The sequence below is a fragment of the Pteronotus mesoamericanus genome, unplaced genomic scaffold, assembly GCF_021234165.1.
Source record: "Pteronotus mesoamericanus isolate MK-2021 breed Mesoamerican mustached bat unplaced genomic scaffold, CSHL_Meso_final contig_58, whole genome shotgun sequence".
Taxonomy (NCBI): domain Eukaryota; kingdom Metazoa; phylum Chordata; class Mammalia; order Chiroptera; family Mormoopidae; genus Pteronotus; species Pteronotus mesoamericanus.
This window is the reverse complement of record NW_026555205.1, coordinates 5,049,309-5,074,110: the sequence shown is the minus strand read 5'-3', so window position 1 is coordinate 5,074,110 and position 24,802 is coordinate 5,049,309. Positions and strand designations below refer to the sequence as shown.

Sequence of the window (24,802 nt, the reverse complement as noted above, 5' to 3'; positions counted from 1 at the left end):
ATTTCCTTATAAACTTGGGGACTTCTATATTGGGAGCATATAAGTTTACAATGTTGATGTCTTCTTGATAGATTTTTCCTTTAAGTATGATAAAGTGCCCCTCTGGGTCTCTCTTTATGGCCTTTGTTTTGAAATCTACTTTGTCTGATACAAGTATGGCAACCCCGGTCTTTTTCTCATGCCCATTTGCTTGGAATATTTCCTTCCATTCCTTTACTTTCAATCTGTGTAGGTCTCTTGCTCTGAGGTGGGTCTCTTGTAGGCAGCATATGTGTGGGTCATGTTTTCTTATCCATTCAGCTACCCTGTGTCTTTTGATTGGGGCATTTAATCCATTCACATCGAGAGATAGTACTGATAGAAACTTACTCATCTTTTCTCTTTGTACCTGTGTTCCTCTCTTTCTCATTCTTTTCCTTCATCTGCTTAAACCAGTCCCCTTAGCATATCTTGGAGTGCTGGTTTGGTAGAGATGTACTCGCTTAGTCTTCTCTTGTCTGGAAAACTCTGTATTTCTCCTTCTATTTTAATGGAGAGCCTAGCTGGGTAGAGCAGCCTTGGCTGTAGGCCCTTGCTTTTCATGGCTTGGAATATTTGTTGCCATTCCCTTCTGGCTTGTAGTGTTTATGTTGAGAATTCCGCTCCTAGGCGTATTGGGGCCCCCTTGTATATTACTTTCTCCTTCTCCCTTGCTGCCTTGAGGATTCTCTCTTTGTCTTTGACATTTGCCATTTTAATGATGATGTGTCTTGGAGTGGACCTCTTTGAGTCCTTCTTGAGTGGGGTCCTCTGTGCCTCCTGAATCCATGAGAGCCTTTCTCTCCTCAAATTAGGGAAATTTTCCATCATTACTTTTTTGAGGAGGTTCTCTAACCCTTGCTCCTCTTCTTCTCCTTCTGGGATCCTTATTATACGGATATTATTGCGTTTCAGGTTGTCCTGCATTTCCCTAAATATCTTTTCATTCTTTTTGCGTCATTTTTCTATTTCTTGTTCTTTCTGGGAGCTTCTTTCTACCTTGTCCTCCATCTCACTGATTCGGTCCTCGGCTTCATCCAGCCTGCTTTGGATTCCTTCTACTGTGTTCTTCAATTCAGAAATGGTATTCTTCATATCCTCTTGTGTCTTCTTGATAGTTTCTATGTCTTTTTCCAGACTGATATATTTTGCTGTAAGATCCTGATAGTTTCTCTGCAGTTTCTCATAGTTATCTTTGAGCAGTCTGAGCTTATTGAGCTTCCTTAGAACCATTGTTTTGAATTCAGTATCTGATAGTTCCCTTGCCTCTATTTCATTGAGCTCTCTCTGTGGGGAGTCCCCTTTTCCACTCATTTTGGGGGAACTTCTTTTTCTTTCCATTTTTGTGAGAGTCTGTTATGTATTTTTGTCCTTTACTTTTCTTTCTGGGCCTGCCTCTGATGATGTCAGTTGTTGACCCTATAGGGTTTTGGGTTGTTTGTTTGAGCCTTCCAGGAGTCTAATGCCTGTATCTGACTCCTGCTTGGAGCAGCTCTGTGACCCCTTCGGTCAGGGCTGGGCTATTTTTTGGGATCTCTCTGCGCACTCACGCGGGCTCCTTGAGTGCACTCCCATCGCGGCAGGATCCCCACCTGCCTAGGCTCGCATGTGCTTTCCCCAGACCAGGAGGCTTATGCGCGATCTCCCATACTCTTCTGGCCCCCTGGCCGGCAAGCTCCCTGGCACTGGTCGGTTTAGGGTTTTCTATTGTCTATTTTCCCCGCTTTTGGCTCTTTGGGTGCGTTGCTTACCCTTGCCAAATGGGGACTACGGAAATGGGAGAAAGTCAGCTCCAGGACTCTCCAGTTAATCCTGTCTCTGGTCTCTCCTCCAGGAACTCTGGGCATCTCTATTAATTTAGCGGCCACTCCGCAATCGCAGGCGGGCGGGTCAAGTTATGCCTCCCCTTGCCACTCTGTGCACTGCCTTGCAGGCTGTATTGGTGCCAATCTGTGGGAGGCCTTGCCAGCCTCTGCAAGCATTCACCAGCCCACGCAGGTTACACACATGCTCGCCAACCCTCGCCGGTGACTTGGCGCAAGTGTGTGCGTCTGCACTGGGTGTTTTGGGGGTTTCTCTGTGTGCTTTTCGGCTTTTGGCTCTTTGGGGCTGTGGCCTCTTCCCGCGCAATGGAGACTACAACAAGGAGAAGGAGTTGGGACTCCCAGGTTCCTCCTTCTGTTCTTTCCCCAATGCTCCATTGCCAGACTCTCCTCAGGGGTCTCTGGGCAGTTCTGTGAACCGTTTGGCCAAGGATCCACCACCTGAGCGGACTGCGTTTCAATCGCAGGCAGTCTGGTTCATGCGCGGCCTGTTTCTGCCTCTTTGGGTGGCGCCTTTCCAGCCCACAATGGAGACTATATAACGGGGAGGGAGTCGAGACTCCCCTGTTCCTCCTCCCGTTCTTTCCACAATGCCTCCATCTCCAGTCTCTCCTCAAGGCTCTCCCAGCCAGTCTGCACTCAGCCCCACAGCTCACACGCATACAAGCTGTGTGCGGAGAGCTCAAAAGGCAGGTTAATTGATTCCCTTTTGCCTGAGCGAGATGGTAGCTGCAGAGTGGGAGGCGTGCCATCACCAGGGCTCCACAGGCCACGGTGTCAGTTCTTTTCACACAGTTTTCCTCACCAGTCTTTTCCCAGGAACCAGCCCACCCTGCTGCCGCCTCTACCCAGCGATCAAGGAGGGTGGCTGCCACTGCAACTTTTGCGTTTGCCCTTTAAATATCTCTTTGCATACCCAGCCACCTGCCTCTGGCAGAGAGTGCCCCTAAGCTTTTCGGGGTTGTGTTTTGTCTGTATTTTCTTGGCTTTAGCTGCTGTAGTTTAGGGGTTCCTGTTTATGATTCAGACACCGTTCTTCTCAGGGGAAGCTAACTGGCCGTTTCAATGTCCCTTTGGTGCTAGTGTCCGTGGGCACACAGCCCACCCTCTCGAGCCTCCACCGCACTTCTCACCCGTTGGGATGTGTGAGAGTAGAATCCATTGTCCGCGGCACCAAGGCTCCTCTCCCACTATCGCTCCACTGCTTTCCAGGTGATTACTCCCTTATTTAGTTGGAGTTCCAGTTTGGTTTTGGGAGGAGGTCAGCGTGACTCCCATTCACTCCTCCGCCATCTTCTCTCCTCCTGAATAATTTTTTTAATCCATTTCAAAAAATTTTTCTATAGTGTTCTTTAAAGTTTTCAATGTATTTTTACATTACCATTTAACCCCCTTATACTCACTTCCTACCTGCAATCACCACACTGTGGTCCACATCCATGAGTCCTTTTTATCATTTTGCCTGGTCCCTCTAATCCCTAACCACCTCCCCAATAGGTGTCATCCAGCTCTCTGTCTATGAGTATGTCTCTATTTTGTGTGTTAGTTCAGTTTGTTCATTAGATTCCCCATATCCGTGAAATCATACGGTATTTGTCTTTCTCAGACTGGTTGATTTTGCTTAGCATTATGTTCTCCAGGTTCATCCATGCTGTCACAAAATATAAAATTTTCTTCTTTTTTACAGCCAAGTAGTATTCCATTGTGTAAATGTCCAATAGTTGTTTAATCCACTCATCTACTGATGGACACTTGTGCTGCTTCCATATCTTGGTGATTGCAAATAACACTTCAATGAGCATATATATTCTTATGGCCTTTCAAATTAGTGTTTTGTGTCTCTTCAGATATATTCTCTGAGGGGAATCTATGGGTCAAAAGGTCAATCCACTTTTAATTTTTTGTGGTATATCTATACTGTTTTCCACAGTGGTTGCACCAATCTGCATTCCCACCAACAGCGCAAAAGTTTACCGTTTTCTCCAGATCCTTGTCAGCACTTGTGGTTTGTTGATATATTCATGCTAGTAATATTGAAGATATTTTCCCATTGCTCTCTTCTGCCCTGTCCACTCTACTCTCACACTGAATCTCCCCATATTGTTCATGCCCATGAGTCCTCTAGTAGTGTTCCATGGCTTTTCCCTTCCCTTTATTTCCCCAATTATACTCTTCCCCCTTCCCCACTGTTATTGTCAGTTTTTTCTTTATTTCCAAGTCTCTGGTTCTATTTTGCTCATTTGTTCAATATGTTCTTAGGTTCCACTTATAGGTGAGACCATACGATATCTGTCTTTCACAGCCTGGCTTATTTCACTTAGCATAATGCTCTCCAGTTCCATCCATGCTGTTGCAAAAGGTAGAATGCCTTCTTTCTTTCTGCTGTGTAGTATTCCTTTGTTTCTCTGATTATTAGTGATGCTGAGCATGTTTTCATATGTCTATTGGCCATCTGCATGTTCTCGTTTGACAGATGAGTATTAAGGTCCTTTGTCCATTTTATAATTAGATTGTTTGGTTTTAGTGTTGAATTTTATAAGTTCAATTTTATTTATAAGTTTAATATATAATTTGTATATTAAACCTTTATCAGGTATATTGGCAAATACCTTCTCCCATTCCATATGTGGTCATTTTATTTTATTTTTTTGATGGTCACCTTTGCTGGGCAAAACTTTTTAGTTTGGGAGGCCTTCAAGATGGTGGAGGAGTGAGTGGAAGTCACACTGACCTCCTCCCAGGATCAATCTGGAATTACAACTAAATTGTGGAGAAATCGCCTGGAAAACAACTGAACAATAGCAAGAGAGAAGCCTTAAAACCTTGGACAGACAGAGGAATCGGCTTCAAAACAACCTAACTGGTAAGGAGTATAGTAGAGGCTTGAAAAGGAGGACTGGGCGCCAATGGGCAGCAGCACCAGAGGGATATTGAAAGAGCCAGTTGGATCTCCCTGAGAAGAGTGGGGTGTAAACCATATGAGGGGATCTCTAGCCTACAGCACCAGAGCCCAAAAAGCACACAGATAACAGCCAGCTGTGAAAATCAGCAGTGTGCTCTCTGCCAGAGACAGGCAGCTGGAGACACAAAGAGCAGTTTAAACAGCCAACTCAAAATTTCTAGTGGCAGCCACTTTCCCTGGGCTCCGGCGGAGGCAGGGGCAGAGTGGGCTGGAGCCGCCTGAGGAGAGACTGGAGAAGGAGGCTTGGGGGAAAGAACTGAGAAAGTGAATGGCAAGGTCCGGGTGCTGACTCATGCCTCATTCTGCAGCTGCCATCTTGCTCAGGAAGACCACTCCTCGAGCAGCAGCAGCATGAAACAACACAATAGCAACTCACCCAGTAGGCTCAGCCCAGGTCCAGTGTTGCGCAGGCCTGGGTGCTGAGTATAGAGTGGCAGTCACTGGTAGTAGATCGCTTTCTAAAAGGGACGCACAGTGGTCTACAGATGCTTAATGAAAGTCTGGTGATGGAGGTTTTAGGGAGAGAACTGAGGGAGTAAGGGGTGGGGGAATCCTGGTGCTGACTCCTCCCCCTTACAGCAGCAGCCATCTTGCTCAGGCAGACCACACCTCACAAGCAGCAGCAGTATGAAGGGACACAATGGCCCCATCCCCAGGAGGGACTCTGCCCCACCCTAACTGCTGAGGGCAGAGTGACTAGATTAACAACTGGAGGACAGAGACACAGACAGTAGATTCCTGGAAGTGTCTTAAAAACTTCCTAAGGTCAGACGGGATCAACACTTGAATTCACCAGAGGCAGATCAAGAAAGAAAGAAAGAAAAAAGGGGGTCTGCTACCAGAGAAGTTCACACCTCAAAGTCAGGAAGTCAAGACAGATCAACTTAAGAAGCAGAAGCAAAGAAAAGGAGTCTCACAAATAATGGTAAGGAAAAAAAAACCCACCCAGTTGAAGGGAAAGGAGGAATCCCCATAAACAGAACTAAATGAAATAAAGGCAAGTAAACTACCAGATACTGAGTTGCAAACAATGGTTATAAGGAAGCTCTGTGACCACAATGAGCTCAAATTGAGTTACCAAAAATTATAGGAAAACTATGAGGAATTTATTGCAAACTATATCAGCATGAAAAAAGACATACAAACTATTCATAATAAGCAAGAAGAAATAAACAATGCAATAACTAATTTGAAGAATGCAGTATAAGAAATGAAAAGCAGTTCGATGAAGCAGAGGACTGAATCAGCAGGCTGGATGACAGGGTAGATAAAAACTTCCAGAAAGAGCAAGAAAAAGAAAAAATACTCAGAAAGAATGAAGAGGCATTCAGAGAAATGCAGGACAACCTGAAATGTAATAATATCCATATAACAGGGATAGAAGAAGGAGAGGAGGAACAAAGGATAGAGAAACTGTTTGAAAAAGTCATGATGGAAAACTTCCCTAATTGGTGGAGAGAAAAAGTCACCCAAGTCCAGGAAGCACAGAGGGTCCCATTCAAGAGGAACCCAATGAGGCCCACTCCACAACACATCATAATTAAAATGGCAACTAACAAAGACAAACAGAGAATCCTAAAGGCAGCAAGGGAGAAAGAGGTAGTAACATACAAGGGAGCCCCAATATGGCTAGCAGCTGACTTCTCAACAAAACACTATAAGCCAGAAAGGAATGGCAAGAAATATTCCAAGTAATGAAAAGTAAGGGCCTGCATCCAAGACTTTTCTACCATGCAAGGAACTCAATTAAAATGGAAGATGAGATAAGGAGTTTCCCAAACAAAGGAAAGCTAAAAGAATACACCTCCACTAAACCAGTACTACAAGATACGCTAAAGGAACTGCTTTAAGAAGATGAAGAAAAAAAGTGTGAAAGAGAGGGTCAAATGTACAATGGGAAAAAATGAATTAGTACCTATAAATAATAACTTTAAATGTAAGTGGATTAAATACCCCAATCAAAAGACACAGAATAGCTGAATGGATAAAAAAACATGACCCAGTTTTTTCGCAATGGGTTTGCAGCCAGAATACAGGTGTCAAGAAAACCACCACTAAATCAAAGCCAAAATGGGAAAGGAAAAGACTCACATCAACATTGTCATCATTGGACATGTACATTCTGGCAAGTCTACCACTACTGGCCATCTGATCTACAAATGTGGTGGGATCGACAAGAGAACCATCAAAAAATGTGAGAAGGAGGCCGCTGAGATGGGGAAGGGCTCCTTCAAGTATGCCTGGGTCTTGGATAAACTGAAAGCTGAATGTGAGCATGGTATCACCATTGATATCTCCCTATGGAAATTCGAAACCAGCAAGTATTACGTGACCATCATTGATGCCCCAGGACACAGAGACTTTATCAAAAACATGATTGCAGGCACATCTCAGGCTGATTGTGCTGTCCTGGTTGTTGCTGCTGGCATTGGTGAGTTTGAAGCAGGGATCTCCAAGAATGGGCAGACCCATGAGCATGCCCTTCTGGCTTACACACTGGGTGTGAAACAGCTGATTGTTGGTGTTACCAAAATGGATTCCACTGAGCCTCCCTACAGCCAGAAGAGATATGAGGAAATTGTTAAAGAAGTCAGCACCTACATTAAGAAAATTGGCTACAACCCTGACACAGTAGCATTTGTACCAATTTCTGGTTGGAATGGTGACAACATGCTGGAGCCAAGTGCTAACATGCCTTGGTTCAAGGGATGGAAAGTCACCCACAAAGATGGCAGTGCCAGTGGAACCACGCTGCTTGAAGCTCTGGATTGCATCCTGCTACCAACTCATCCAACTGACAAGCCCCTGCGTCTGCCCCTCCAGGACGTCTACAAAATTGGTGGTATTGGTACTGTCCCTGTGGGCCAAGTGGAGACTGGTGTTCTCAAACCTGGCATGGTGGTCACCTTTGCTCCAGTCAATGTTACAACTGAAGTCAAGTCTGTTGAAATGCACCATGAAGCTTTGAGTGAAGCTCTTCCTGGGGACAATGTGGGCTTCAATGTCAAGAACGTGTCTGTCAAAGATGTTCGTCATGGCAATGTGGCTGGTGACAGCAAAAATGACCCACCAGTGGAAGCAGCTGGCTTCACAGCTCAGGTGATTATCCGCAACCATCCTGGCCAAATTAGTGCTGGTTATGCACCTGTTCTGGATTGTCACACAGCTCATATTTCTTGCAAATTTGCTCAGCTGAAGGAGAAGATTGATCATCGTTCTGGGAAAAAGCTGGAAGATGGCCCGAAGTTTTTGAAATCTGGTGATACCACCATCGTTGATATGGTTCCTGGCAAGCCCATGTGTGTTGAAAGCTTCTCTGACTATCCCCCTCTGGGCCGCTTTGCCATTTGTGACATGGTACAGACAGTTGCTGTTGGTGTCATCAAAGCAGTGGACAAGAAGGCAGCTGGAGCTGGCAAAGTCACCAAGTCTGCCCAGAAAGCTCAGAAAGCTAAATGAATATTATCCCCAACACCTCCCACCCCAGTCTTAATCAGTGGTGGAAGAACGGTCTCAGAACTCTTTGTCTCAATTGGCCACTTAAGTTTAATAGTAAAGGACTGGTTAATGATTACAATGCATTGTAAAACCTTCAGAAGGAAAGAAGAATGTTTTGTGAACCATTTGGGTTTTTTGTGTGTGGCAGTTTTTAAGTTATTAGTTTTTAAAATCAATACTTTTTAATGGAAACAACTTGACCAAAATCTGTCACAAAATTTTGAGACCCATTAAAACAGTTTAATGAGAAAAAAGAAAAAAAAAATATGACCCAAACATATGCTGCCCACAGGACACCCCCCTCAGAACAAAGGACCTACACATACTGACAGTAAAGGGATGGAAAGAAATATTCCAAGCAAATGTACAGGGGAAAAAAAGGAGGTGGACGAATACTTATATCGGACAAAATAGATTTCAAAACAAAGGCCATAAAAGAAGACCCGGAAGGACACCATATATTACTCAAAGGAAGAATCCATCAAGAAGACATGAACATTGTAAACCTATAAGCACCCAACATAGGAGCACCCCAATAAGTGAGGAAAATCTTGGAGGTCTTCAAGAAATATATAGATAGTAACACATTGATAGTGGTAGATTTTAACACCCTACTGTCAACAATGGATAGATCTTCCAGACAAGAAAACAACAAGGATATTGTGAAACTGAATGACGTATTGGATTAAATGGACTTAACTGACATTTATAAAATCTTTCATCCCAAAATATACATTCTTCTCAAATGCACACGGAATATTTTAAAAGATACACCACACTATAGGACACAAAACAAGCATCAACAAACTCAGGAAAATCAAAGTCAGACTACAAGGGTTTGAAACTAGAAACCAACCTCAAGGAAAAAAAACCTCAAAAACGTTCAGTATCATGGAGACTGTATAGTACACTATTAAACAATGAATGGGTCAGTAATGAGATCAAAGAAGAAATCAAAGTTTCTTGAAACAAATGAAAATGAACACACAAGATCTCAAAATCTATGGGACACAGCAAACACAGTTCTGAGAGGGAAAGTCATAGCAACACAGGCCTATCTAAAAAAGACAGAAACATTTCAAATACGAGGTAACCTGCCAGGTTCAAAAACTGGAGACAAAACAAAGCCTAAAGCAAGTAGAAGAAAGGAAATAATCAAGATCACAGCAGAAATGAATGGAATAGAGACTAAAAGAACAATTCAAAGGATCAACAAATCAAGAAGCTAGTCTTCAGAAAGATAAACAAAATCGACAAGCCTTTAAGCAGACTTATCAAGGAAAAAAGGGTGGGGGAGAATCAAGATTGCAGAGGAGTGAGTGGGAGTCACACTGACATACTCCCAGAACCAACCTGGAATTACAACTAAGTTGTGGGGGAAATCACCTGGAACAAACAACTGAACAATAGCAAGAGAGGAACCTTGTCACCTCAGAGATAGAAGAATTGGCTTCAGTGCAATCTAACTGCTAAGAAGTGAGGTACAGGCCTGAGAAGGCGGGCAGGGTGCCCGCAGGCCGGGTGCCCACAGGTGGCAGCAGCAAAAGGATATTGAAACACCAAGTTGGATTCCCCTGAGAAGAGAGGGGTCTAAACCAAAAGTGGGGCTCTCTAGCCCACAGCACCAGAGCCCAAAAGGTACACAGAAAACAGCCAGCTGTGAAAAGCATCAGGGTTATTCTCTGCCAGAGACAGGCAGCTGGAGACACAAAGAACTGTTTAAAGGGCCAAGGCATACATGTTTATTTGCAGCCACTTACCCTGGTCTCTGGCAAAGGTGGGGGCAGAGTGGCCTAGAGACACTTGAGGAAAGACTAGGAAAGGAGGTTTGGGGGAGAGAACTGAGAGAGTAGCCGGTGGGATCTCGGTGCTGACTCATCCCCCACACGGCAGCAGCCATCTTGCTCAGGCAGAGACCATTCCCCCTGAGCAGCACCAGCCACAAAGGACCCAATAGCCTCACCTGCAGGTGGGATTCCACCCCGCCCTGTGCTGTCTAAGCTGCCTGCTGAGTGCAGAGTGAAGAGATTAACAGCTGAAGGAGACAGTCACAAACAGTAAATTACTGGAAGTCTCGCACAGACTGCTTAAGATCAGACAGGGCCAAGATCTGACATCATCAGAGGCGGATTAAGAAAGTAAAAACAGTAGTCCATAACCATAGAAGTTCACACCACAAAGTCAGGAAATTAATACAGATCAAATTAAGAAGGAGAAGCAAAAGAGAAGAGTGTCACAAATAAAGAGAAGACAAAGAAATACACCCCACTGGAAGGGAAAGGAGCAATCCCCAGAAAGAGAACTAAATGAAATAGAGGCAAGCAAACTATCAGATATTAAGTTCAGAACAATGGTTCTAAGGGAGCTCAGTGAGCTCAATGAGCTAAGAGAGAATTACCAAAAACTGCAAGGAAACTATATCATCAAGAAAAAGGACAAAGAAACTATCAAAAAGAGACAAAAGGAAATGAAGAATACAGTTTCTGAATGGAAGAACACAGTAGAAGGAATCAAAAGCAGGATCGATGGAGGTGAGGACTGAATCAGTGACCTGGAGGATAAGGTAGGAAAAAGCCCCAGAAAGACCAAGAAAATGAAAAAAGACTCAGAAAGAATGAAGATGCATTTAGGGAAATACAGGACAACCTGAAAGGTAATAATATCTGTATAATAGGGATAGCAGAAGGAGAAGAGGATGAGAAAAGACAGAGAAGCTGTTTGAAAGGTAATTATGGAAAACTTCCCTAATTAGAGGAGAAAAAAAGTCCCACAAGTCCAGGAAGCACAGAGGGTCCCATTCAAGAGGAACCCCATGAGGCCCACTCCAAGACACATTATCATTAAAATGGCAACTATCAAAGACAAACAGAGAATCCTAAAGCAAGCAAGGGAGAAAGAGGTAATAACATATAGAGGACCCCCAGTATGGCTAGCAGCTGACTTCTCAACAGAAACCCTGCAGTCCAGAAGGAAGTGGCAAGAAATATTCCAAGTCTTGAAAAGCAAAGGCCTGCAACCAAGACTGCTCTACCCAGCAAGGCTCTATTAAAATGGAAGGCAAAATAAGGACTTTCCCAGAGAAAAGAAGGCTGAAAGAATACACGTCTACCAAACGAGCACTGCAAAATGTGCTAAAGGGACTGCTTTAAGATGAAGAAAAAGTTTCTATGAATACCCAGTTCCTTCCAGAGTTACAAATACTTGATATTACCAATATTTTTAATACTCATTCATCTGATTATGACAACGATGTTATTTTAATTGACCCTTTAGTATTTGTTGAAACTAAACTTGTTTTACTATATTTTTTGCCTATTTCTATTTTTTTAAAGCTTTAAAGGACTTTTTGGTTTTCTTTATCCATTTATTGATTAAAGGTTTGTAGAACTTTTTTCCCTAAAAGCAACAACAACAACAAAAAACCCCTATTGACCATATTTTAGATGTGTTGCAAATACTTTTCTATTCTATTCCCTTTCCTTTAACTTTTTTATATGTACATTACTATATACTTAAATGTTTAATATAGTCATATTCTCAATATTTACTTTATAGCTTCTGGGGTTGGATATTTTACTTCAGGTCATGAAAAATATTACTTCTATTTTCTTCTAAAACTCCTTAGAGTATACATAATGATTTTTAACTCACCTGAATATTTCTTGTATACTGTGTGAAAAAGGGCTCTATATTTGTTTTATTTCAAGTAATAGTGGTCCATGCGTCTTATTTGTTGAATGACCCTTATTTTACCCATTGATTTGAAATATCAATTTAATCATACATTTTATTGTTAAACATATATATATATGTTTGTCTCTAGAATGCTCATTATATTTCATTGATCTACTTGATTATTTCTGTGCTGATGTCATGTTGGTTTAATTGCTGAGACTTTATAATGGTTTTAATTTTTTTAGTATTTTATAATTAACTTTGACATCTAAAAAATAAATAAAATCAATCCACACTTAAGCAAAAAAAAAGAACAAGAGACAGGATGCAAATAAATTATATCAGAAATGAAGGAGGATAAATAACAACTGATACAATAGAAATATAAGGATTGTAAGAAATTACTATGAACAATTATATGCCAAGAAACTTGAAAATCTTGATGAAATGGTCAAATTTCTAGAAAAATATAACCTTCTGGCACTGAAGGAAGAAGAAACAGAAAGCCTGAACAGACCAATAACAGCTGGTGAAATTGAAGCACTAATCAAAAAACTCCAAGCACAAAAATATAATGGATGAGACAGTTTAGCAGGACAATTTTACAAAACTTTTAAGAAAGATCTAACCCTTGTTCTTCTCAAATGATTCCAAAAATATTGAAGAAGAGGAAAGACTCCCAAACTCTTTTTATGAAGCCAGCATCATCCTAAACCCAAAACCAAATAAAGACACAACCAAGAAAAAAAAAACAAACCACAGGTCAATATTGCTGATGAACATAGACACTAAAATCCTCAAAAAATATTGGCAAACCATATCCAGCAATACATTAAAAAGATCATACATCATGATCAAGTGGGATTCATCCCAGTGATGCAAGGATGGTTCAGTATTTGCTAATCAACAAACATAATATGTCGCATAAACAAAAGGAAGACAAAAACCACATGATCATATCAATAGTTGCAGAATAATCATTTGACAAGGTACAGCACTCATTTATGATAAAAACATTCAGCAAAGTAAGAATAAAGGGGGCATATATCATTATAATGAAGGCCATATATGAAAAACCTACAGCCAAAATCATACTCAATGGACAAAAACTAAGCTTTCCCACTAAGGTCAGGAATAAGACAAGGATGTCCGCTTTCACCACTTCTATTCAACATAGTATTGGAAGTCCTAGCCACAGGAAAGAAAGAAAGAAAGAAAGGAAAGAAAGAAAGAAAGGAAAGAAAGGAAAGAAAGAAAGAAAGAAAGAAAGAAAGAAAGAAAGAAAGAAAGAAAGAAAGAAAGAAAGAAAGACACAACCAAGTGCTTGTCGCAGTTGCTGGTCATATCGTCAGGGTAGCCCGGGGTCTGGTATCTGGCGGCGAATTAAACAGCCATCATGTCAAGCAAAAAGGCAAAGACCAAGACCACCAAGAAGCGCCCCCAGCGCGCAACATCCAATGTGTTTGCCATGTTTGACCAATCACAGATTCAGGAGTTTAAAGAAGCCTTCAACATGATTGATCAGAACAGAGATGGATTCATCGACAAGGAAGATTTGCATGATATGCTTGCTTCTCTAGGGAAGAATCCAACGGATGCGTACCTAGATGCCATGATGAATGAAGCTCCAGGGCCCATAAACTTTACCATGTTCCTCACAATGTTTGGTGAGAAGTTAAATGGCACAGATCCTGAAGATGTCATCAGAAATGCTTTTGCTTGCTTTGATGAAGAAGCAACTGGCACCATTCAGGAAGATTACCTGAGAGAGCTGCTCACAACGATGGGAGATCGGTTTACAGATGAGGAAGTGGATGAGTTGTACAGAGAAGCACCTATTGACAAAAAGGGAAATTTCAATTACATTGAGTTCACACGCATCCTTAAACATGGAGCTAAAGATAAAGATGATTGAAAGAACTTTAGCTAAAACCTTCCAATTACTTTGTTTTATTTCCCCAACACTTTCCCCTATTCTCATAGACCTGTTGCATGCAACTTAATTTCACAGCTTTGCCTCTTTTTTTGATGTATTTATTCTAGACCTTTCTGCCACTTAGCACTTGTATAATCAGACTGCAGATGGGTAAGAGGTTGTAAATTGTGTTGAAAAAGAGTTTGCAAATAAAAATCAACAAATGTGAAAGCCCCAAAAAAAAAAAAAAAAGAAAGAAAGAAAGAAAGAAAGAAAGAAAGAAAGAAAGAAAGAAAAGGCATCCAAATAGGAAAAAAGGAAGTAAACCTATCATTGTTTGCAGATGTCATGATAGTGTACATGGAAAACCCCATAGACTCCTCCAAAAAACTAGTTGACCTAATAAGTGAATTTGGCAAAACAACAGGATACAAAGTCAATATTCAGAAATCAAATGCGTTTTTATATACCAAAAATGAAATATCAGAATCAGAAATCAAGAAAAAAAATCCTATTTGCTATACCAACAAGTAAAATTAAGTACCAAGGAATAAACTTAACCAAGGAGGTAAAAGACCTATACTCAGAAATCTATACAACACTGAAGAAAAGAATTAAGGAAGACACAAATAAATAGAAGCACATACTGTGTTCATGGATTGGAAGAATTAACATCATCAAAATGTCCATACTACTCAAAGTAATTTATAGATTCAACATAATCCCTATTAAAATACCAATGACATATTTCACAGACATAGAACAAACATTTCAAAAATGTATATGGAACCATAAACGACCCTGAGTAACCAGAGCAATTTTGAGAAAGAAAAACAAAGTACGAGGGATCACAATACCTGACATCAAACTATATTACAAGGCCACTGTAATCAAGACAGTCTGGTACTCACATAAAGACAAACACATAAATCAATGGAACAAAATAGAGAGCCCAGAAATAAACCCATGTTTCTATGGTCAATGAATTTTTGACAAAGGGTGCATTCATATAAAATGGAGTAAAAAATAGCCTCTTCAACAAATGGTGTTGGGAGAGCTGGACAATTATATGCAAAATATTAAATTCGACCAGCAACTGACACCATACACAAAAATAAACTCAAGACGGATAAAAGACTTAAATACAAGTTGTGACACCATAAAAGACCTAAAGGAGAACATAGGCAGGAAACTCTCATATATCCCACGCAACAATATTTTCACTGATATGTCCCCAACAGCAAGGGACATAAAGGAAAAAATAAGCAAATGGAACTTCATCAAAATAAGAAGCTTCTGCATGGCTAAAGAAAACTTCAGCAAAATGAAAAGGGAACCAACTATGGGAAAATATATTTTCCAATGATACCTCGGACAGTAGTTTGATATCCAAAATATGTAAAGAAGTCACACAACTCCACTCCAGGAAGACAAACAATCCTATTAAAAAGTGGGCAAAGGACCCAAACAGACACTTCTCCAAGGAGGACATACACAGGGCCCATAGACATATGAAAGGATGCTCAGCATCACTAGCCATCAGAAAAATGCAAATTCAAACCACAATGAGATATCACTCCGCATCAGTCAGAATGGCCATCATAAATATATCAACAAACAATGGGTGCTCTCGAGGTTGTGGAGAAGAGGGAACCCTAGTACACTGCTGGTGGGAATGCAGACTGATACAGCCACTGTGGAAAACAATTTGGAATTTTCTCAGAAATCTAAAAATGGTACTGCCTTTTGACCCAGTGATTCCACTGCTTGGACTACACCCTAAGAATCCCAAAACACCAATACGAAAGAACCTATGCACCCTAATGTTCATAGCAGCACAGCTGACAGTAGCCAAGTGCTGGAAGCAACTTAAGTGCCCATCAGTAAATAAGTGGATCAAAAAACTATGGCACATTTACACAATGGAATACTACGCAGTAGAAAGAAAGAAAAAACTACTACCCTTTGCTACAGCATAGATGGAACTGGAGAGCATTATGTGAAGTGAAATAAGCCTGGGGTGAAAGACAAATACCATATGATCTCACCTGTAAGTGGAACCTAATCATCAAAGCAAGCATGCAAGGAAAATGTGACGAGCAACATTGAAGGAAAGAAGAATCTGACAGGGGCAGGAATGAGGGTGAGAGGGGCATAGTGGGAAGGGAAAGGGGAAGGGTCAGATCAAGGAACGGGTGTGAAGGACAGATGGACAAAGCCAAGGTGGGAAAGGACTGAGGGAGTAGGTGGGAATGGGTGGTGCAGGGGAAAGCGGTGGTGGGTAAATGGATTCAAATGTGTGTGAAAATGTTTTTGAAGAAGAAATAAATAAATTTAAAATAACTTTTTAGCTTGATGTAGTCTATTTGGTTATTTTTCTTGTTTTTTTCCTTGCCTGCAGTGATATATCTGATAAAATATTGCTACTGGCAATGTCCTATATTTTACTGCCTATGTATTATTCTAGGATTTTTATGGTTTGAGGTCTAACATTTAAGTTTTTAAATCATTTTGAATTTATTCTTGTGTGTGTTGTCACACACAGGTGTTCTTGTTTTATTTTTCTGCATGTATGTGTCCAATTTTCCCAACATTATTTATTGAATAAACTACAGGCCATTGTATGTGCTTGCTTCCTCAGTTGAATATTAATTCACTATAAAGGTATGGGTTTATTTCTTGGCTTTCTCTTCTGTTTAATTGATCTATGTGTCTCTTTTAATGCCAGTGCCATGCTGTTTTGATTACTATAGACTTACAGTATGTAGTTTCATGGTAGGTAACATGACTCCTCCAACTTTGTTCTTTCTCAGAATCGCTGTTACTGTGTGTGGCATTTTGTGGTTCCTTATATTTTTGGAAATATTTATTCTACTTCTGTGAAATACAACATTGGAATCTTTATAAGGAGTTATGTTGAATCTATAGATTGCTTTGGGTAGTAGGGACATTTTAATGATATTCATTCTTCCTATCCGTGAATACATTATATACTTCCACATATTTGTATCTTCTATTTCTTTCTTCAATATTTTATAATATTCTGAGTACAGATCTTTTACATACCTAATCATAATAAAAGCCATGTATTACAAACACACTGCCAGCATTATACTCAATGGGCAAAATCTACAAGTGTTCCCCTTAAGACTGGGAACAGGACAGGGATATCCACTTTCACCTCTGTTATTCAACATAACACTGGAAGTCCTAGCCATAGAAATTAACAAGAAGAAGAAATAAAAGGCATCCAAATTGTAAAGGAAGAAGTAAAACTGTCTTTATTTTCAATTGACATGATACTGTGCATAGAGAACCCTAAAGATTCCACCAAGAAACTACTATAACTGGTAAACGAATTCAGCAACATAGCAGGATAAAAAATTAATATCCAGAAATCAGTTGCATTTTTATATGCCAATAATGAACTAACATAAAGAGAAATTAAGAAAACAATCCCATTCACAATTATTTCAAAAAGAATAAAATACAAGAAACCATCAAGTGTATTTAGAAAATCGTGACTGAGTAGGTGGAAGCTGAGCCTCCTTGCTTGTGCTCATAGCATGGATTTTCAGCTGATCTTCCAACCAGTGACCTGAACAAGCAACATAATCTCCACTGATATGAATTTTTGAAGCTAAGGAGTACAGAGGATGCTTTGCATTTTCAGGAAAAGATTTTATAAGTAGATAGGGAAATACCCTATGTGAGGTGTCTGCAGCAGAGGAGAGAACATATAGAAAACACAGCTTAATGGCTTCCTCCCCTCTCGGAGTGTGGCCCTGGTCCCACACAGGAAACCACCAATGCTAATCATGAGAGACTTGGAAGGATATCCAAAGTCTGGGTGACTTAGGCTATACAAATACAACGAGCAGCACATCCATAGCTGCAGTGCTAATTGAGAGAGTTCCAGAGATTTTGAAACCATATCTCACAAAACTGTTGGAGGCACTGGCAGGCTGTGGACAGCCCTGACTGAAAGAGACTGTGGTTTTGGGGGAGGTGGAACACATGGAGAACCAGCCCAGGGCTCAGTGCTGCAGTGTGCAGGCCACATAGAGACTCTTACAAGAGGAGCTGAGGCAAGACTCAGCAAGGACCCTATGATCACATGAGTGTTCAGTGGTTCTGCCAAAAACAAAGCAGAGTGAAAGCTCATTTCAGCCCCACTGAGTCCAGCTGCAAAGGAAAAACAAAATGTATCATGATGAAAGGACAGTAGGACCTGACAAAGCATGGCTTGTGAGCAGAGATCTGTGCAAAGTGGAGAGTTCAGGTCTGAGACTCCTGCAAGAGCAGCAGGCTGGGAACTGGATGGTCAGGAGCTGAGTGCCTGAGGTCATTGCAGCCAGGCAGGTCCCCTCACAGGCAGGTGTGCCCAACCCCCACATGCGAGATTGCAAGCTCTGCAGATCAGTGAGGCCAGGCTCAGGAGTTCCTTGTTGGGTCCATATCTACAGGGGAAAGGAGAAGCTCTGAAAGGGCCCATCCTTAACTTCTTCACACACTACAAGCTACTCTGGTTCCTCAGACCCTGATCCACTAAAACCAGCAGAGCAGAGAGATTATAGACAGGCACAACAAGAGTTGTTCAGGGCCCCGCCCAGCCTCAGCTCTTATACAGAGTTGGCATCAGTACCAAGCAAGAAAGAGCTGTCTCTTTTACACAGATTGGCCCCTCACAGGAAATGGATAGCCAATACACCAGAAACTACACTTTGGAAATAATCTGGTACAGACCAAGACCTGTGGCAGGGCAGTGGTGAAACACTCACACCATCTTCCCTGAAGACAAACAGTGCCCTCCAGGGGTAACCCAGGGATTCCACCCTCCTCATGGTACCAGAAGCCCCCTCTGGAAGCAGATGGAGGTGGTACTGGCAGTGCTCTCAGACATTAGATAAACCACTCCTGGGTCTTGTGCTGATGGGAAGTTGGCAGGGCATAACAGTGGGGACCAGCCAGGCTTGAAGGAGACAGCCACAGACTGTGGAACACTTGTAGTCTCAAAGAGGCTGCCTAGGCTAGACTAGGACACCATCTGACATTACCCCCAGGGGTGAATCCATAAAGAAAAGACAGTGGCAAACACTAGACTCTGCTGAGATGATTTCCACCATAATCTCTTCATTATTGCATTAATTTTTTTCTCCTGCATTGCTTTTCAACATTATTTTCTTTTTCTTCATTTGTTCCTATTATTCCAATATATTTTATTTTAGTTTACTTCAAATCTCATATTTAATTCCTCCCTTCTCTTACTCCATTTTGTCTTCTTCCTTCCTCTTCTTATTTTGCTTTAAATCTTATTTTTCCCTTTTGACTTGTTTCCATTCTGCATTCTTACTATTTCTCCTCTTTCCAGCCTCTCCAAACCATTTTTCTTGCCATTAGTCATCTCACATTCTTTTTCTCTATCTTATAATATCCTTATTCTCTCTTCACCTTTATTAACCTTTTTTAATTGGTTGTTGATATGGTGGTGGTTGTTGCATTTCTTTAATTTTATTCTTACACGCTCACTATTTTTTTTTCAAAATTATATTTTACTGTTCACCTGTCCTACTCCATTTTGCCTTCCTCTGGCCCTTTCTTTTTTTGTTTTAAGTTTCATTTTTTCCCTCTCAGTCTGGTTTTCATTCCTCACTCTTATTACTTCTTCTTCCACTATCCTCTCAATATTGCTTTCCTTTCTTTAGACATCTCATAATCTTTTTTTTCTTTTATTCTCTTTCCACCTGTATTAATCTTTGCATATCTGTCATTGATGTTGCTGTGGTGGAAGTTTTTAAATTTTGTTCTTATTTTCTCACTATTCTTTAAAAATTTAACTATCATCATACTCTTCCCTATACTAGTCTATTTGCTTTCTTTTCTCCTTTTTTATGATGTAAATTTTATTTCTTTTCTTTCTTTGCCTTGTTTCTATTCCCTACTCTTATGATTTCACCTCCCTCTACCCTCTAAAAATCATTTTTCTTTCAGTTAGTCATCTCATACTTGTTTTTCTTTTCTTATATTAGTCTAAATCTCTTTCCAACTTTATTAATACTTGCTCATTTGCTGTTGGTAATGTAACTGTAGGGAGGGGTTATTTCTGTAGGTGTGGGTTTTATTTTTCTGGGTTGTTTTGTTTTCTTCCGGTACCACCTATACGACAGCATATAAGATGTGGTGGGCAGTGTGATTCTCAGTCAGCCAGATGGAGGGAAGAACTCACCAAAAAATGACCCCACAAAAAACAAAACCCAATTACAACACGAGAGCCCACATAAATGGCATAAAATGTACTCCCAAGAACATCCAAATCAGGAGATGAAGGAGGCGGCACTATTGAGTCCCACAGGACTCCTACCACAGAAGGCCACTCGGTGAAGACAGGGAGTCAAAGCAGATAAATATAATATTAAGAAACAAACAAAAGGAGTCACATAAAATGTAGAGAAAAAGAAACAACCCCCGATCCAAAAGAAAAGAGGAATCATGAGAAAGAGTGCTAAATGAAACTAAGGCAAGCAATCTATCAGACATAGAGTTCAAAATAATGGTTATAAGTATGCTCGAGGAGCTCAAAGAGAACTACAGGGAATTCTATGGAAGCTACAAGGAACTACATCAGCATGGAAAAGAACATAGAAACTAAGAATAAGAGCCAGGAGGAAATGAAGAATACAATATCTGAAATAAAGAACACAGTAGAAGGAATTAAAAGCAGGCTAGATGAAGCAGACAATCAAAGCAACGAGTTGGAGGACAAGGTAGAAAAAAACACCCAGTCAGAGCAACAAAACAAAACAAACAAACAAAAAAGACTCAAAAAGAAAAGGATTGTTTAAGGGGGCTGCAGAACAAAAGGAAACATAGCAATATGAATATCATAGGGATACCAGGAGGAGAAGAAAAGAAACAAAGGATAGAAAACCTGTTTCAAAAAGTAATGACAGAAAACTTACCTATTTTGGTAATGGAAAAGTCATGCAAGTTCAGGAAGCACAGAGGGTCCCAATCAAGATGTTCCAAAAGAGGGTCACTCCAAGACACATCATAATTAACTCGTCAAAATTTAAGACAAAGAGAGAATCTTAAAGACAGCAAGAGAGATACAGCTAGTAACATACAAGGGAACTCTGATAGTCTGTCAGCTGATTTCTCAATAGAAACACTACAAGTCAGAAAGCAATGGCATGAAATATTCCAAGTAATTAAAGCAAAGGCCTGCAACCAAGACTGCTCTATCCAGCAAGGCTCTCATTTAAAAAAAAAAATGTCAAATAAGGAGCTTCCCAGACAAAAAATGACTAAAAGAGTTCATCTTCACCATATCAGCATTGCAAAAGATGCTAAAAGGACTGCTTTAAGAGAATGAAGGAAAATAGAGAGAGGAATAAAGGCACAAAGGGAAAAATTGCAATGATAAAGTTCCTATCAATAATAAACTTAAATGTAATTGGATTAAATGATACAATCAAAATACACAGGGTACCTGAATAAGAAAAACAACCTCTATATATGTTGTTCAAAAGTGACCCACCTTAGAACAAAAGATCTACACAGGCTGAAAGTGAAGGGATTGAATAAAATATTCCAAGCAAATTGATATGAAAAAAAGCTGGGATAGCAATACTTACATCAGACAAAATAGACTTCAAAACAAAGGCCATAACAAGAGACAAAGAAGGTCACTACATAATACTAAGAGTGTAGTCCAACAAGAGGATATAACCCTTGTAAACATATATGCACCCAACATAGGAGCACCTAAATATATAAAGAAAATCTTAGAGGACTTCAGGCAATATTTTGACAGCAACATAGTCATTGTAGGAGATTTTAACTCCCCACTGTCAACAATGGGTAAATCTTACAAACAAATAATCAACAAGGATATTGTGACATTGAACAACATTCTAGATCAAATGAATTTAATTGATATATACAGGACATTTCACTTCAAAGAGACAAAATATACATTCTTTTCAAACACATATGGAATATTTCCAAAGATAGACCGCATAGTAGGACACAAAACAGGCCTCAAAAATTTGAAGAAAATTGAAATCATATCAAGCATCTTCTCAGATCACAATGGCTTGAAACTAGAAACCAATACCAAGGAAAAACCTCAAAATCATTCAAATACATGGAGACTGAATAACAACCATGATCTAGTGGGATGCATCCCAGGGATGCAATAATGGTACAATATTCAAATATCAATAAACATAATACATCACATATACAAAATGAAGGACAAAAATCACATGATCATATTGATAGATGCTGAAAAAGCATTTGATAAAATTAAATATCCATTTATGGTATGAACACTTAGCAAAATGGGAGTAAAGGGAGCACACCTCAACATAATAAAGGCCATATATGTGACACTTACAGCCAAAATCACACTCAATGGGCAAAAAAAAAAGCTCTTCCACTAAGATCAGGAATAAAACAAGGGTATCGACTTTTACCACTTCTATTCAGCATTGTGTTTGAAGTTCTAGACACAACATTCAGAAAAGAAAAATAAATAAAAGCCATCCAAACTGGAAAGGAGGAAGTAAAATTGTCATTGTTTGCAGATGATATGATAGCGTACACAGAAAACCCTATAGACTCCACCAAAAAACTACTCAACCTAATGAGTAAATTTGGCAAAATAGTGGAATACAAAGTGAATATTCAGAAATTGAGGACATTTTTGTACATCAATCATGATATATCAGAAATGGAATCTAGGAACTATTTCATTTACTATATCAATGAGTAAAATAAAGTACCTAAGAATAAACTTAACCACGGAGGTAAAATAACTGTGCTCAGAAAACTATACAACATTGAGGAAAGAAATTAAGCAAGATGTAAAAATAAAAAAGGAAGCATACACTGTGTTCATTGATTGGAAAAATTAACATCATGAAAAAATCCATAGTACCCAATGTAACTATGGATTTAATGCAATTCTTATTAAAATACCAATACCATATTTCACAGATGTAGAACAAATATTTCACAAATGTATATGACATCAAAAAAGACCCTTAATATCCTCAGCAACCTTGAGCAAGAACGAAGTAGGAGGGATCACAATACCTGATATCAAACTATACTACAAGGTCACTGTAATCAAAACAGTCTGGTACTGGCATAAGAACAGCCACATAGATCAATGGAACAGAATAAAGAGCCTAGAAGTAATCCTATGTCTATGGTCAATTAATGTTTGACAAAGGGTGCAGAAGTATAAAATGTAGTAAAAATAGCCTCCTCGAGATACAGAGGGCCGAGAGGCATTTGAAAGGATGCTCAGCATCACTAGCCATCAGAGAAATGCAGATCAAAACCACCATGAGGTACCACCTCACACCGGTCAGAATGGCCATCATAAACAGATCAACAAACAACAGGTGCTGGTGAGGCTGTGGAGAAAAGGGAACCCTAGTACACTGTTGGTGGGAATGCAGACTGGTGCAGCCACTGTGGAAAGCAGTGTGGAATTTCCTCAGAAAGCTGAAAATGGAACTGCCTTTTGATCTAGTGATTCCCCTGCTGGGACTATACTCTAAGAACACCAAAACGCCAATACAAAAGAACCTATGCACCCCAATATTCACAGCAGCACAATTGACAATAGCCAAGTGCTGGAAGCAACCTAAACGCCCATCAGTAGATGATTGGATCAAAAAACGATGGTACATATACACAGTGGAATACTACGCAGCAGAAAGAAAAAAAGAACTACTAAGCTTCGCGACAGCATGGATGGAACTGGAGAACATTATGCTAAGCGAAATAAGCCAGGGGGTGAAAGACAAATACCATATGATCTCACCTATAAGCGGAACCTAACCAACAATACAAAGATGCAAGGAAAATATGACCAGCAACACTGAAAGGAAAAGAAATCAACAGAGACAAGAGGGAAGGAGGGAGGGGGGGCGGGGAAAAGAAAGGGAAGGGGAAAGTCAAGGAACATATAGCAAGAACTCATGGACAAAACCAAAGGGGAAGAGCTGAGGGAGGGAAGGAGAAAGGGGGCAAGGGAAAGTGGTGGGGGGTTGGCAGAGACAAATGTATTAGAAAAAATAAACTAAAATAAAATTTAAAAAAAAAAACTCTACCTGTTTAAAAAAAAATCTACCACCTCCAAGTTTCCACATCTAACATTTGAGAGTCCACAGCCTTCTTCCAGTTCAACCACACTTGAAAGCCCCTTAATCCGGGAATGTCCCAATCATTCAGAAAAGGACGTTTCCAGAAGGGCCTTAGTTCCAATGCTCACTCCCCAAAGCTGTGGGGAACTGTCAGCATATGGACTTCAAAACTTACCTTATATGTTCACTGCATCTGCTATCCAGACCCCAAAATCATCTTTTGTGCAGCAGGTGCCTGTTCCCCCAGATCAGAGGGAAAACAGCCTGCCAAGCTGATCCCTTCACACTAGTACACCTGAGAGCCCAGAACCTGGGCCTATTCTGATTAAAGACACTCCTGAGGAGAAGTATGGTGTAAAGGTCCTGTGAAGAATACAACAGCACCTGTTTACCTACCTCAGGGAGAGAGGGAAGTCGAACATAAGCCAGTTTCTTGTGAAAACTGATGGAATTTCTCAGAGATCAGTAATCTCAAGAAATTGATTGCTGGTTTTCATAGAGTTGCTAAAGTCACTTTTCTGGCTCACAGAAGAGTACATCAATAGAATAAAGTAAAAATAACACCAATAACATCAATTGGGGGGGGGGAACATTTTAACCAGATCCTTGGAGTCGTAAGGGAATTCAGTTCCCAGATTTGATTTTTAAAATATAAACAGTTTTTAGTATCATAAACAGTTCACTTTATTTTTTTCTCTTACTGTTAAAAGTTTTAAAATACCTTGTAGTAACTGTTTAATATGTATGTAAA

At 40.2% G+C, this 24,802-nt stretch overlaps 2 protein-coding genes and 1 pseudogene across 2 annotated transcripts; all 3 read left to right on the top strand.

Annotated features, from left to right (window-relative positions):
* The first annotated feature begins 6,873 nt into the window (after positions 1-6,873).
* Positions 6,874-8,281, top strand: LOC129076247 (elongation factor 1-alpha 1-like). The gene has a single exon (XM_054580418.1). It carries the CDS (start codon positions 6,874-6,876, stop codon positions 8,260-8,262), a length of 1,389 nt encoding a protein of 462 aa, XP_054436393.1. The 3' UTR covers positions 8,263-8,281.
* Positions 8,282-13,291: 5,010 nt separating this feature from the next.
* LOC129076246 (myosin regulatory light chain 12B) lies at positions 13,292-14,137 on the top strand. The gene has a single exon (XM_054580417.1). It carries the CDS (start codon positions 13,373-13,375, stop codon positions 13,889-13,891), a length of 519 nt encoding a protein of 172 aa, XP_054436392.1. The 5' UTR covers positions 13,292-13,372; the 3' UTR covers positions 13,892-14,137.
* A 9,893-nt stretch (positions 14,138-24,030) lies between these two features.
* On the top strand, positions 24,031-24,534 carry LOC129076215 (RAD9, HUS1, RAD1-interacting nuclear orphan protein 1-like; annotated as a pseudogene).
* The last annotated feature ends 268 nt before the right edge of the window (positions 24,535-24,802 follow it).